The sequence below is a fragment of the Paralichthys olivaceus genome, chromosome 9 (genome assembly GCF_024713975.1).
Source record: "Paralichthys olivaceus isolate ysfri-2021 chromosome 9, ASM2471397v2, whole genome shotgun sequence".
NCBI classification, from domain to species: Eukaryota; Metazoa; Chordata; class Actinopteri; order Pleuronectiformes; family Paralichthyidae; genus Paralichthys; species Paralichthys olivaceus.
In genome coordinates this window covers 20,174,081-20,186,472 of record NC_091101.1, presented here as the reverse complement: position 1 = coordinate 20,186,472, position 12,392 = coordinate 20,174,081, and the positions used below count along the sequence as shown (strand labels likewise).

Sequence of the window (12,392 nt, the reverse complement as noted above, 5' to 3'; positions counted from 1 at the left end):
GTATTTAAAAATCTCTCTGCCTCCCTGCGTGTCTCCTCTGCTATGGATCAATAACCCTTTTATGCTGTCTATAATTGAAATGCAGGGAGCCTGAGGTGATTTAGTTGGCTTTAATTTCCTTGTTTGTTATGAATACAAATATAAGCCCAAGGACAGCAGATCTTCATTTAACTATGAACACACACCTTCTTCCATTAGATGAGGTAAGAAATATCAAAATCAAAAGACACAAAAGATTTTTGTAGTTGTACTACTCAAATGTGGTTGTATCTGACCACAAACCTTATACCTATAAGGATGGACGATAAGGCTGCTCCCACAAAGTGAAGCCAAAATGTCTCGATCACCCCCTGGTGGCTGTCTGAAATATAGTTCATAAATCGTACCTCCTCCATGTTAGCAGGTTGGGACATTTAATAAATCTTTTGTTGACCAACTAAATTCGGTACATTTAATTCACCATTTTAACTTTAAATCATTTGTATCTTGATAGACTATAAACTCCTTAATTTTAGTAATAAACTGAATATATACTCAAAACTCTTGGCTATCTGTCTTTACTAAGGCCTAATGGGCTCTAACCACAGTACTTCCCATTAGTTTCTTTATTTCTCATTTGCACTTTACATTCAGAGAAAGGCAAAAATTACAGTGGGCAGAGGGAAAGTGAAGGCAGCATGGTAAAATAAGGACGAAAGAGCAAGAGGAGTGCAGCACCTTGTTAAAGCCCCTCTGTGACAGCCAGGAACGGCTGCGCCTCAGTCATTAAATGTGGCTGAAGTCGGTGGGAGAAGAGCAGACACAAATAGGAGGTTTCAGGGGTGGATGCTGCAAAATGTGAGAGGAGTGCTGGTTTGAAAATAGAAGATCAAGTAGCAGCTTGTTAAGATAACTGATGTTGGAGGAGTGTAGAAGCAACACTCACAATCAGTCACTGGTTTAACCACAGTTTTCACTGAAACACTGAAAATCGTACTTTTATCCCGATCTTATGAATAATTAAAATTTTGTCAAATGGAAATGATGTTAATAACAAATAAAGGCTTGCATAATGAATATCCACAGCTGAATTAGAAGATTGCACCAGGATTTTACTTATTTGATTTTCTATTGGTAATTAATTTGACCTAATAAAACTGTTCAAGAAGCTTTAACAGAACTATTAGCTCCCAAACATTTTTTTGTCAGAATTTCAAATTCAAATTAAAAAAATAGAAACAAAAAAAGAACACAATGAATAAGTGGATGTTTTTTTTCAATTGAATGAGTTGCTCTAAAATTAAACCATAGATTTACTTTCACCTTTCTATATTTACTTTGTAAACTACAAACCTTACACTTTGCATATATACATTTATTGCGTTCAGATACACCCGGATCATTCTCTGGACATGAACCAAATTTCACCTGTTCATAGAATGTAGCTCTCCTCACAAGCCTGAGTTCTTTCACTGAGGTCTCTGCAGTATTTCTTGGTAAATGAAAGAAGAAAGTGAAGAAAATGAATCTGGTTCATCGTATCCGCTCCAACAGTTACTGAGGTCTTCCTCATTCTGTGCCCCGTCCTTCCACCAAGTTTAGAAAACATTAGTTTGGTAGTTTTTGTGAAATCCTGCTAACAGACAGGTTGGTTGTGTTTGACTTGATTATTTAACGTCACTAATATTTCAGTCCTGGTTGATGAGGGAGCATCTGTGGTAAAAAAAAAGAAAGAGAATTGCAGTCTTTGAGCAGCTACTTTGTCGTAAACACAACACATGAGTGAGTCATGTTCCTCAGATCGATCAATAAAACTCATTATTTGAATAAAGTATAATAATTACAATCTGATTTCATGCTGCACACAATGGGAGTAAACATCAGCAGGACACAGTAAAAGCAGTTTATTATCACGCTGAGTTGAAGATATGCCGCCTGTCACCTGGACCTCCTACGTTGCGTTCACATTTAACACAAAGCAAAGGCACAATGTGACAACAAACAATGTCAATGCAAAGATGTGAGTTAACGCAAATTTTGCATCACTCACAGTAGGCTACACGAATGGCACTGGAACATTTCGGTCATCCAGACGCAGCTCCTGGAAAAGACGGTGAAATTCTCTGAGCGGCGTGCACCTCCACACGGCCTTGTGAACCCACACACAATGACACTGTCTTCTCCGGCATTTCCACAACAGGTACAACCCAGTGATTGGCTTCACTTCAGCCAGTAGTCCTCCTCTCCTTCTCTGGAGGAGAATGTGTGAATATTCAGTGATACCACGTGCAAATTCAATAAAATGTGAACGCAGCATTACTCCTTTCTCCAAAACCATTAAAATAAATATTAATTGTGTACATTTTAATGTTGTATTTGTAGCCACATTTTATGGAGAGCTGTCACCGTCAGTGCAAACCTCTGTGACAAACACTGCTGTTCCACTATATAAACCAGCATGAGCAGTTGGGGATGTTTGGTTCAGCATTAATGGATAAAGCTGTTTAATGGCTGCAGACCGTGAACAGAGACGCTGGTATAAAAGAACTCATTAAAAACGATGACGCTGCTTTGAACACATTGTGTTAGCCTCTCAAAGAGGAGTTGAATTAAACATTGGAACAAGGAAAATAATATATGATTTAAATTTAAAACAGTAAATGGCTTTTGCTTAAAGAATCACAAATAAATAATGAAATATCAGAGTGTGAAAACCTTTTTGTGTGTTGTTTCATCAATCTATAGCTTCCTGTACAGTTGAAGATGGATATATTTGATGCAGACGCAGATGCAGGGCCGCACCAGCTGCAGATCAGCTTTGGAACAGCTTGCTTTTCATTTCCGCACCTATGTCAACAGACTTGACCTGCCACACGCTGGTGTACGGACACCTCAGTAAAGGAGAGACACTACTGCATGGAATTGGAGATTTTATTGCTGAAATGTAGACGGCTCTACCTGCCCAGCAGTATTCATCTCAGTATTCAACGTATTGATGCACAGTGACAATAAACTATCTGTCTATTAAAGTGAGAAATAGCAATTGTTTGTTATCATCATTAATCAGGCTTCTCAAACAGCAGACTCACAGGAGCTTATGACCTCTGTGACATCAAACATATATTTTACTTCATCGCCTCATTGAGTCTTCAATCATTCAGTCCCTGTCAAATTTTTCAGTCACTGACACCGAGTCTAGCAAACAGCAGAAATGAATAATTCAATGGTTGCAGCAGCCTATCAGAGAAATGAACTCCTCTCGTGTTTGGAGGCCATTTCAGATACCAGTGTAAATCCAAGTCGCCTCCAGCTTAATAAATAAAAGTGTAGATAAAACACATAAACAGCCTTTGCACTCAGAAATAAGCTTTCTGATCCTTCTCCAGGCTCCGCTCGGGGATTCAAGGAAATGTCCAGTTAGACTTCAGTGCAGGGGAGTAACACAGATACAATTCACAAAAGACTCAGGAAGTCTTCTCACACTTTCCTCTACAGTGTGTTTCTGTGGTATCCATTCCTCCTCATATGACGTTAAAAAGCCTAAAAATCTTCCTGCACGCTGCTGAGTTCCTGGAGAAGAGGATTTGAAGATGAAAGATGTAACTTGACAGTAATGCTACAAGACGTACTTTAATTTGACTTCCAGGAAATGTTGATGGAAAGGTAAAGTGTCTCCACACTCTTGCTTTCCGCTGCTAAAAGCACTTTTTTTAAGAAGAGCTGTGAAACGATTAATCTGTGAACACCCTGATTAGGAGGGAGTTGTCCTTGCAAGCTTTCGAGCGTTTCAAAATCGTCCTATCAAGGAGAATCTGCAGCGGAGCGTCTGGGGAACTGAAACACTGGAGGGAGAGGACTCTCATTTGGCTTCAGTTCTGCTGTGTATGGCAGCCATGTTCCCCGGGCTGATGGATGAAGGGAGAAACTCATCTCATGACTAATTATTTATCTTCCCTCCAGAGCTGTTGTGTCTGGGGTTGGAAACAACACAACCCCTCCGCTCCAACCAAGCAGTGAACAAACCTGAGTGATGGAGGTGACCGAGTTTCCCCTTTATTCACTGTAGAGCGAGGCTGCCACACAAAGCGCCCACAGACAAACTCTGACAGGTGATATATCTACTTTCCCAAATAATTTCTGTGAGATTAAGACTAGTATTTTATAGAGACTGGATTTATGATTAGTTTTTTGACATCATTGGTGCCAAGTAGATCTGTCACTTTTCAATTTTAAAAGAAAATAAGAACTAATTCATCCATGCATCCATTAATCTGTCCATCCAGTATCTATTTAGCCAATCCCAGCTGACATGGGCAAGAGGATATTCCTTTTTTTATATTCCTACTGATTTCTAGGAGAGTGATATGCTACATGAATCAGCCATACATGTATTTAGGGGACGGATATCTATGAGGTGCTTCCTGTTGCATTATTACCTTGTGAATTCACACAGATCATATATTTGATTTAATTTATTATATTTTAATTTAATTTTGAATTTCCACATTTACATCTCAAGTGACAGCGCTGTGGCCAATACTGAAACACATTCTCAACTTCAACTTTTAATGCATTTAAAAAAACTTTTGTATAACAGCGAATTAACCAGATTATTTAATACAAAACTACATCCCAGTGTATATTGAAAGAATAATTTGTTCTATTCTTTCCACCTGCCTACACTGCCAAGGTAGCAACAGCTATTTTCAACCACTATGGGAGACAAACCGCACCGTCCTTGGTCTGTTTAAAAAATATTTTGAGTTTAATAGGCTGAAATTAGCCTGTGATTTTAGTAATAAAAAATGGAAAATAAAAATGTATCACACCTGTGACCTCCATTGTTTTGGATGAAAATAAACTTTACTTTAAAATCAACCTTTTTTCCAAATGATTAGAGCCTCAGTGGGAATGCATTAAAAAAAATATGAATATCCTGTGGCTTCCTTAATGGTGATCTCTAATTACTGAGTTCAACCTGCAGTCAATCATTCAGTGTGTGTTACAGCTTTTCTCTTGGGCCACATAATGTGCAGCTGAGTCCAGGCTGTACTGCAGACTCACACTCAGCTAAAACCTGAGCAGACACCTGGCAGGAGGAATTCAATTCTAGGAGAGGGAGGTCTGTGTCCTCTAGCACTTTGAGCTGCTCTAATCTCTTATTCATGTACTGAAGGTGAGAGAAGAGAGGAGCAGCTACAAGGGAGAGTCCAATGGGTCGAGGAGCAGGGGTGATGGGGGAGGAAGAGAGCAGTGGTGGTTAAGAGATGGAAAAGGTGAGTATAGGTAGAAAAAAACAGCCTTGACTCCCTCTCATCTTTCCCTGAACCTATCCTTGGTTCCTGCGGAGGAGAAGAAAGGCTCAGATCCTGGAGCTCCGCACAGACCTGCGATCAAAAGGAAACCCCGTCTGATCCAAATGTCGTTTGAAAGTTTTATGGTAGCCGCGGCGTTAAGGTGAGGCTCAAGGAAGATGTGGCTCAAGAGAGATCTGATCAGAAGTGGCGTGTCATATTCAGATGAGCGTATCACATTATTTTTCCCCCTCAGCAGATAACCTTTATATATACATCATTCTAAATATATAAAATATATATCCGAGTGTCACATGATTGGATTTTCAAAGTCTTAATCCCTTTACATTATGTCTAGATATTGTTAATCACTGAATTAATTCATGGCCGTTGAGGCTGCACTGGCTTTTCACATTAACACTATAAAGATAAGAGCAAATTCATGCATGTTGAATTATAGAGCTCTGAAATACTGTCTGCAAGGTATGATGCATACATCGTACACCAACATCAAATGTATCCACGGTAACTGGCAAACCAACTGCATCGTGTTATTGAAATGTTAAATAGGCTAGACCCTGGACAAAGGGTCAGATCCAGGATTTTTTAAAGGCATTTTTCCACCAACCTTCAATTAAATAATGAATGGATCTCGATGAAAATTAAAAAAAATATATTCATGGGAATGATATCACATATTCACATCCAGTAAATAACTAAATGCTACAGAGGTGAGCAGTACAATGACTAAGATAAAAGAATAAAAAACACAAAAACCTAAAGTGAGTGCATATTTCCACCAAGGCCCAGCATTCCCATTTTGACACAACATTTAAAATGACTAGTTCCAGGTTTTATTTGGATTTGCACAACACTCACAACTACCACCTGATGTTATTTTTCATCAAGATCCAATTACTCTGAGAAAAATCTTACAATTTTACAGAAAATGAAAGAAATTCCCAGATATGTATTCTGATCCACAAAAATATTAAATAGGTTCTTCTTTGGGTCATGTCCCACCGTTCTGCAAATGGAAGTCAGTTCAGTAATAACCTTCTTGTTGGAAGTAATTGTGTATTTTTTGGGAAGAACAGGTCATTACAACTATGAAAAAATTAAGAAACTGGTTAACTTACAGCTTTCTCGTCGCAAAAGTAATTAAAAATGAAGCCTTGAAAGTTAATGTGAACATTTCTAAAACTCAACCAAAGACTTATCAACAAAATGTCAGTACAAAGGACATTGAACAAATTGTGTTACACCATCTGATGCCTTATTAGGACAATGCAGGAAGTAGAACTGTACTTATCTGAAGCAACAAAAGGTGGGGCTTCATCTTACACAGTAGGAAAATGACTCAGCAAAGTCTCCAGACTTAAACTCTAGGGCGTTGGCCTGGTATGAACTGGACCGAGGGTGGAAGTAGAGCACAAGAAAAGACACGTGCCACAACTGAGATTAGCTGCTGAATGAGTCAAAAAATGTGATAAAACATGGAAGATTTCATGATTCTTTGTAAAGACAAATAACACTAAAAACTGAGGTATCTTTAAAGTTTGGTTGCGTAAATTCAATCATGCATGAATGGACAGAAGCCTACTATTTCTTTCAGGAGTGATATTGGCCTCCAAGGATGCAGGGAAGCTACTAAGCCTTGTTTCCTTAGTGTATTTACAGTTTATTATGCAGATATCGTCCCTACAAGCACTCGCATGTAATGCTAATGCTCACACACATGCACAGGCTCATTTAAAATTTAACATGTGCTGTCTCAGAACTTTCATACCATGTGTGCATACGATACTGGACATGAAAAAGATTTCTGAAGCTCCAACCCTGTGAATATATAAACAATTAAGATGAATAACATGAACACGGCACAAGGCTGCTCATATACTGTAACTGAATACGAGATGAATTCAAGACTGTGGACGTCTTCTGACAGCGCTGTGGTGGATTTGAGAAGGAAAAATGTGTTTTTGATGTGGGTGACTGGATAGCCTAGTCAGTAATGGGTTAACTTGCTCCCTTCGTAAACGGAAATGGGAGGGTACTGGCTCTCTGAGGTCAATGCTGAAACAGAAACCAAAGCAAAGGAGAGGAGCTGCATGGTTTTACTAGAGTTTACACGTCATTTAAGCAAAGCCTTCATACACCAGGTAAAGTTTTATCTTGTTAAGTTTGCACTCCTTTGTCTTGTAAACTAGTAAAACTGTGTTGCTATAACTAAATTTGATTTCTCCTTATATCTTCTAGACATGGCGTCAGCTGAAAGTCAAATAGCTGAAGATGATTTTCTTTGTTCCATTTGTTTGAGTGTCTTCACTAAGCCTGCGTCAATCCCCTGCGGGCACAACTTTTGTTTTGACTGTATCACAAAGTGCTGGGACTCTAAAAATCCTGAATTTGCATGTCCACTGTGTAACGAGACATTTTCCAGCAGACCGATGCTGCGGGTTAACACAATCATCGCTGAGCTGATTGAAAAGTTCAAAAAAACAACCCTAGAAAAATCCTCTGGTACCGTTGAAGAAAAACAAGCAGGAGAAGTGCTGTGTAGTATCTGTTCAGGGGCAAAGCTCACAGCCCTGAGGTCCTGCTTAGAGTGTGTCCTTTCTTACTGTGAAAAACATCTGGAGCCTCATCAGAGAATTCCTACCTTGAAGAAGCACAAGCTGATCCACCCAGTGGAGGACCTGGAAAGCAGGCTATGCGACAAGCATGGGAAGCCTCTGGAGATGTTTTGCATGACAGATCAAATTTTTATCTGTGAGGTCTGTAACGGCAATTGCTGTAGATCCCATACGATAGTGACCATAGAGGAGGCGGCTCAAGTGGTCCAAACCCAGTTCAGATCACAGATGAAGCACACAGAGCAGATGATCGAGAAACGTCAGCAGAAAATTAAAGAGATTGAAAACTCATTGGAGGCCAGCAGAAATAACGCAGGAATGGCACTGACATGCAGCGTGAACGCGATGACTGCTGCAGTGGACTACATTAAGAGGAGCCAGGCCGAGCTGACTGAGATAATTGAGACCAAGCAGGGAAAAATTGAAAATGAGGCAAAAGGATTCATTGAAGAACTGGATCTTGAAATCGTGCAACTAAAGGAGAAAACCACGCACCTCGAGGAATCGCCTGGCAATGACCCCTTCATGTACATTACAAATTTCCGTTCTCTTGGCATCATTCAGCCCCAGGTGAAGAACTGGACCTTGGTGACTCTCAAATGGACCCCGTTTCCAGCGCAGGGAGCCAGGCTGAGGGCCACAGTCATGAGAGAAGTAAGTATGCTGTGTGATCCTGACTTTAAAGAAAAGCAGCAGCATGCTGTAGATGTAACTCTGGATCCTGACACAGCAAACCCCAACCTCAGACTTTCTGCAGACAGGAAGGAAGTCACACACAGAAAGAGAAACATGAATCCACCAAATGACCCAAAGAGATTTGACCTAGTCTTTAGTGTCCTGGGAAAAGAGCGTCTGTGCTCAATAAGATGTTACTACGAGGTCCAAGTTAAGGACAAAACCCAATGGATGCTCGGAGTTGTGAATCATTCCATCAACAGAATGGAAGAACCGATCCCCGAGAACGGTTACTGGACAATTTGTCTGAGAAAGGGATCTGAGTTTACAGCCAATGCAAACCCTGCCGTCAACCTCCCCCTGAGGGAGACACTTCAGAAGATTGGAGTGTTTGTCGACTACAAAGAGGGTGAGGTCTCCTTCTACGATGTGGATGCCAGGGTGAACATCTTCTCCTTCACTGGATGCAACTTCACCGAGAAGCTCTTTCCATTCTTTGGCCCCGGTCCTCAGGACGGCGGCAAAAATTCAGCCCCGTTGATCATTACTTCAGTCAAACACCCCTGAGAAGAATGCAGACAGGATACTGTAAAACACTGTTGTGTGCTGAATTGATTGCAAAGTACTGTATGTGATGTCCACCATTTGACATGAAGAAATGATAATAATAAAGGTGGTTTAGGAAGTTGTGATCTCTTTGTCATTGATTACTTCAACATTAATTTGAACTAAATGTTAAAAACAGAATATAAACTCAAATTAAAGACACAATATTGAGCTCAGCCACCACTTTTCATTACATTTCTTTCCTATTGCAATTTGAAAAAGCACAAATAATGATGAGTCAGCCTTTCCCAAACATGAGAATGAGATTTTAATGAATTGATAGGGACAATTGCATCCCCCTGTCTCGAGTGATAACAGGTGTACTGCAAAATAGAACAGGAATATGCAGGCGGTGCTTGAAGAGGAGGGTATAGCTTAACGTCATGAAACTATAGCTTTGTTTTCGAGCTCTCACTCTGACTCACCCGAAGTTAATCATTAATGAGGAGTCGGGAAAAGGTTTACAGGGAGGGAAACCAGCAGCTGACTCAGGTGCCTTCCAGGACAAGGACAGAAACCCTCCGAATATGAAACGTACTTAAAATATAAAAAGTGAAAAGACTGATTATGCAGACGAACTGACCTTCTCGGTGTTGCATTACTATACAGCGTTCTGGCCTGTGCAGAGACCTTCAGAGGGGAAAGTGCTCGAGGATCAAAAGGGGGAACATGTAACCAGATTTTAAAACATCAAACACCAACATAATTCACAGCATAACCTTTAAATTACAGCATCCAAACAGAATGTTATATTAAATCTTACAAGTATATCATTGACCCACCACTTCACACCTGGATACCTCCACTCTTACTGTGGAGTGACATATCATGATTATTAAAAGTAAATGATACACACAATACAACACAAAATACACACATCAAAAGAGAACAGATAGATAAACACTATGGAATTCATTTTTATGCAAAGAATGTTCTGTCCTCCACACTCGTCCAACAACTGGAGAACTATTCTCTTCTATTTACTTTTGCAAGAATCTCCGCAGTCAGGGTCACTGAACTTAACCCAAGTGTTGCTGTATAATGTTAGTGCTAATGCATGTGACTGGCAAAAGACAAACAACCAACAATTCCAAAGAGCCTAAGAAATAAGAAACAACAAATTATTCATTATTCAATGTCAATTATTGTTAGATATTTAATGATTATTTGTATTAGTTATATATAGCACACGCAAAATGTATTGTAGAATGTCCTAGTCACTATAGAGTCAGAGGATGAAGTCATATTTCTCCAACACAGTTTGTTTTGCTCCTCATTCACTTCACTTCACTTACTTTTGTTTAACAGCAGCAGCAGTGTGGAGGAGTCCTTCCTGGACTGCTGCTGAATGCTGATACCAATAGAAAAACAGGATAAGTCAAGCAGTTTGTGAGAGAACCTGAGGCCCTCTTTGTTGTGCACCTTTTTGAAAACAGATGCTGTCGAGAGAGGTGGAAGAGTGGAAAATAAAAAGTCCAGTAGCCTAATTTTGAAATCGGGCTGTATAAATGAACCACAACAAGTTTACAATTAAAACAATGATAGAGTCACTGCTCTAAAGGTGCAGTTCTTTTTTATATCAATATGCACAAAATTTTGCAGATGTACTTGTGAGCAGCCTTGGTAACAGTCTTTGGAAATATTTTAATACTCAGATCAAATGATGACAGTTGGTGTTTGTGATATATGCAGAGTGTTAAAAATGTGTGACCTCATTCTGCTGCGTATATCATCATCACTGTAGTCTGTTAATCAATAACTATTAGACAGGAGTTTATCAACCTTGAAATTGGGCCCTATGAAGGATAACGGGATAAAATGAAATTCAGACATATAGTTTATTTGTCATCTTTTGACACAATAAATATATATATTTTTTAGCCATACCAGCAGTGTGGCTCAAGACCGTGCAAAGTCAGTCAGTGAGTCCACAGCTTTGGTCCCATTTTCATTAGGATGGTATTTTTTGGTATTGAGTGGTTTTTATCAGGGGATAAAGATTATTGTTGAACACTTGATTATAGATTATTTTTGCTTACTGCTTGTTTGTGTTTGGTTGATCTCAGTTTCCTGTTGTATTTTGAAATTGTACTCCTTATGTGTCTGTAGATGTATTTCCTGTCTTTGTCCTGTTTCCCACCCTTGTGATCGTCTGCACCTGCTCCTCATGTGTTTCACCTGTGTTCAATCATCTCTGCCTCCCCTGTGTATATAAACCTCTGTGCTTCTCTTAGTCAGTGTGTCGTCTTTCACTCTCATGTTTCCAGTGTCATCTTGCTCCTTGTGTTTGTTTCAGTTTTATTTTGTTTCCTTTAACCTAGTTTTCTGGACTGTGTTTGCTTTTCTATCTTGTTCTTTTGTAGTTTAGTCAGAGTGAGGTGTGCAGGTTGACCCAAAATGAATAACATCGGTTCACTGATGTGGGTAATTGCACTGCCTTAATGATATACCTCACACTATGTAAAGAATACAACAGTATATCGTGTGTGTGTGTATCTGTGTGTGTGCATGTGTGTTTCTGCAGGTGCACATGTCTTTTGTCCTGCAGTATGTGAATCTAATGAACTGCCAAATGCAATGAGATAAATCTATCCATTAGGCTCCCTTAACGAGACTAAATCCACACGGCTGCTAATGAGTTGGTGCTCCATTCATTGTCCTCAGAGAGCTGAAGGACCTGACTGAAGATGGAGATGACCTGGAGCCAGACACAATCACACCCTCTAAGCCAGTAAATCCACAGCTCCAGCTGTTGTAGGCCTCCATCATTTAGCTGCCACTCCTTCAGGAAGTGACTTCAAGCTAGCAAACAGCAAACTGATTAGACACTGGAGTCAAAGGGAAACACTAATCATCTGTAATCCTTCATCTGCCATTACTAGGCCATACTCATTATCCTGATGGAATAATGCTCTGTAGGATTCGGTTGTTACTGGGCTATTATTAGCTTTCAAGCTACTGCTGTGCTAAACATGTGTTCTTCACACATGCAACACATACTTGGCACTGTCACAAAAATCTAATGCTGTGTGTTGACCTTGCAAGTTGACAAGGACAAAGAAAGAAGAGTCGAGTAGTAAAGATTTTGAGAAACTATTAAAACCTTAGCAGAAGAGGAACCTTAGCAGGAGGTATCATTATAATACAGATGAACTTATACTTCAACAATGAGATTTAAGTGTACATAAAATCACATGGTAGT

General features: G+C 39.7%; 1 protein-coding gene across 1 annotated transcript; it reads left to right on the top strand.

The window, feature by feature from the left end:
* The first annotated feature begins 7,318 nt into the window (after positions 1-7,318).
* On the top strand, positions 7,319-9,269 carry LOC109624300 (E3 ubiquitin-protein ligase TRIM39-like). Its single transcript, XM_020078859.2, has 2 exons — positions 7,319-7,435; positions 7,533-9,269. Exon 2 carries the CDS (start codon positions 7,535-7,537, stop codon positions 9,149-9,151), a length of 1,617 nt encoding a protein of 538 aa, XP_019934418.1. The 5' UTR covers positions 7,319-7,435; positions 7,533-7,534; the 3' UTR covers positions 9,152-9,269.
* Positions 9,270-12,392: the final 3,123 nt, after the last annotated feature.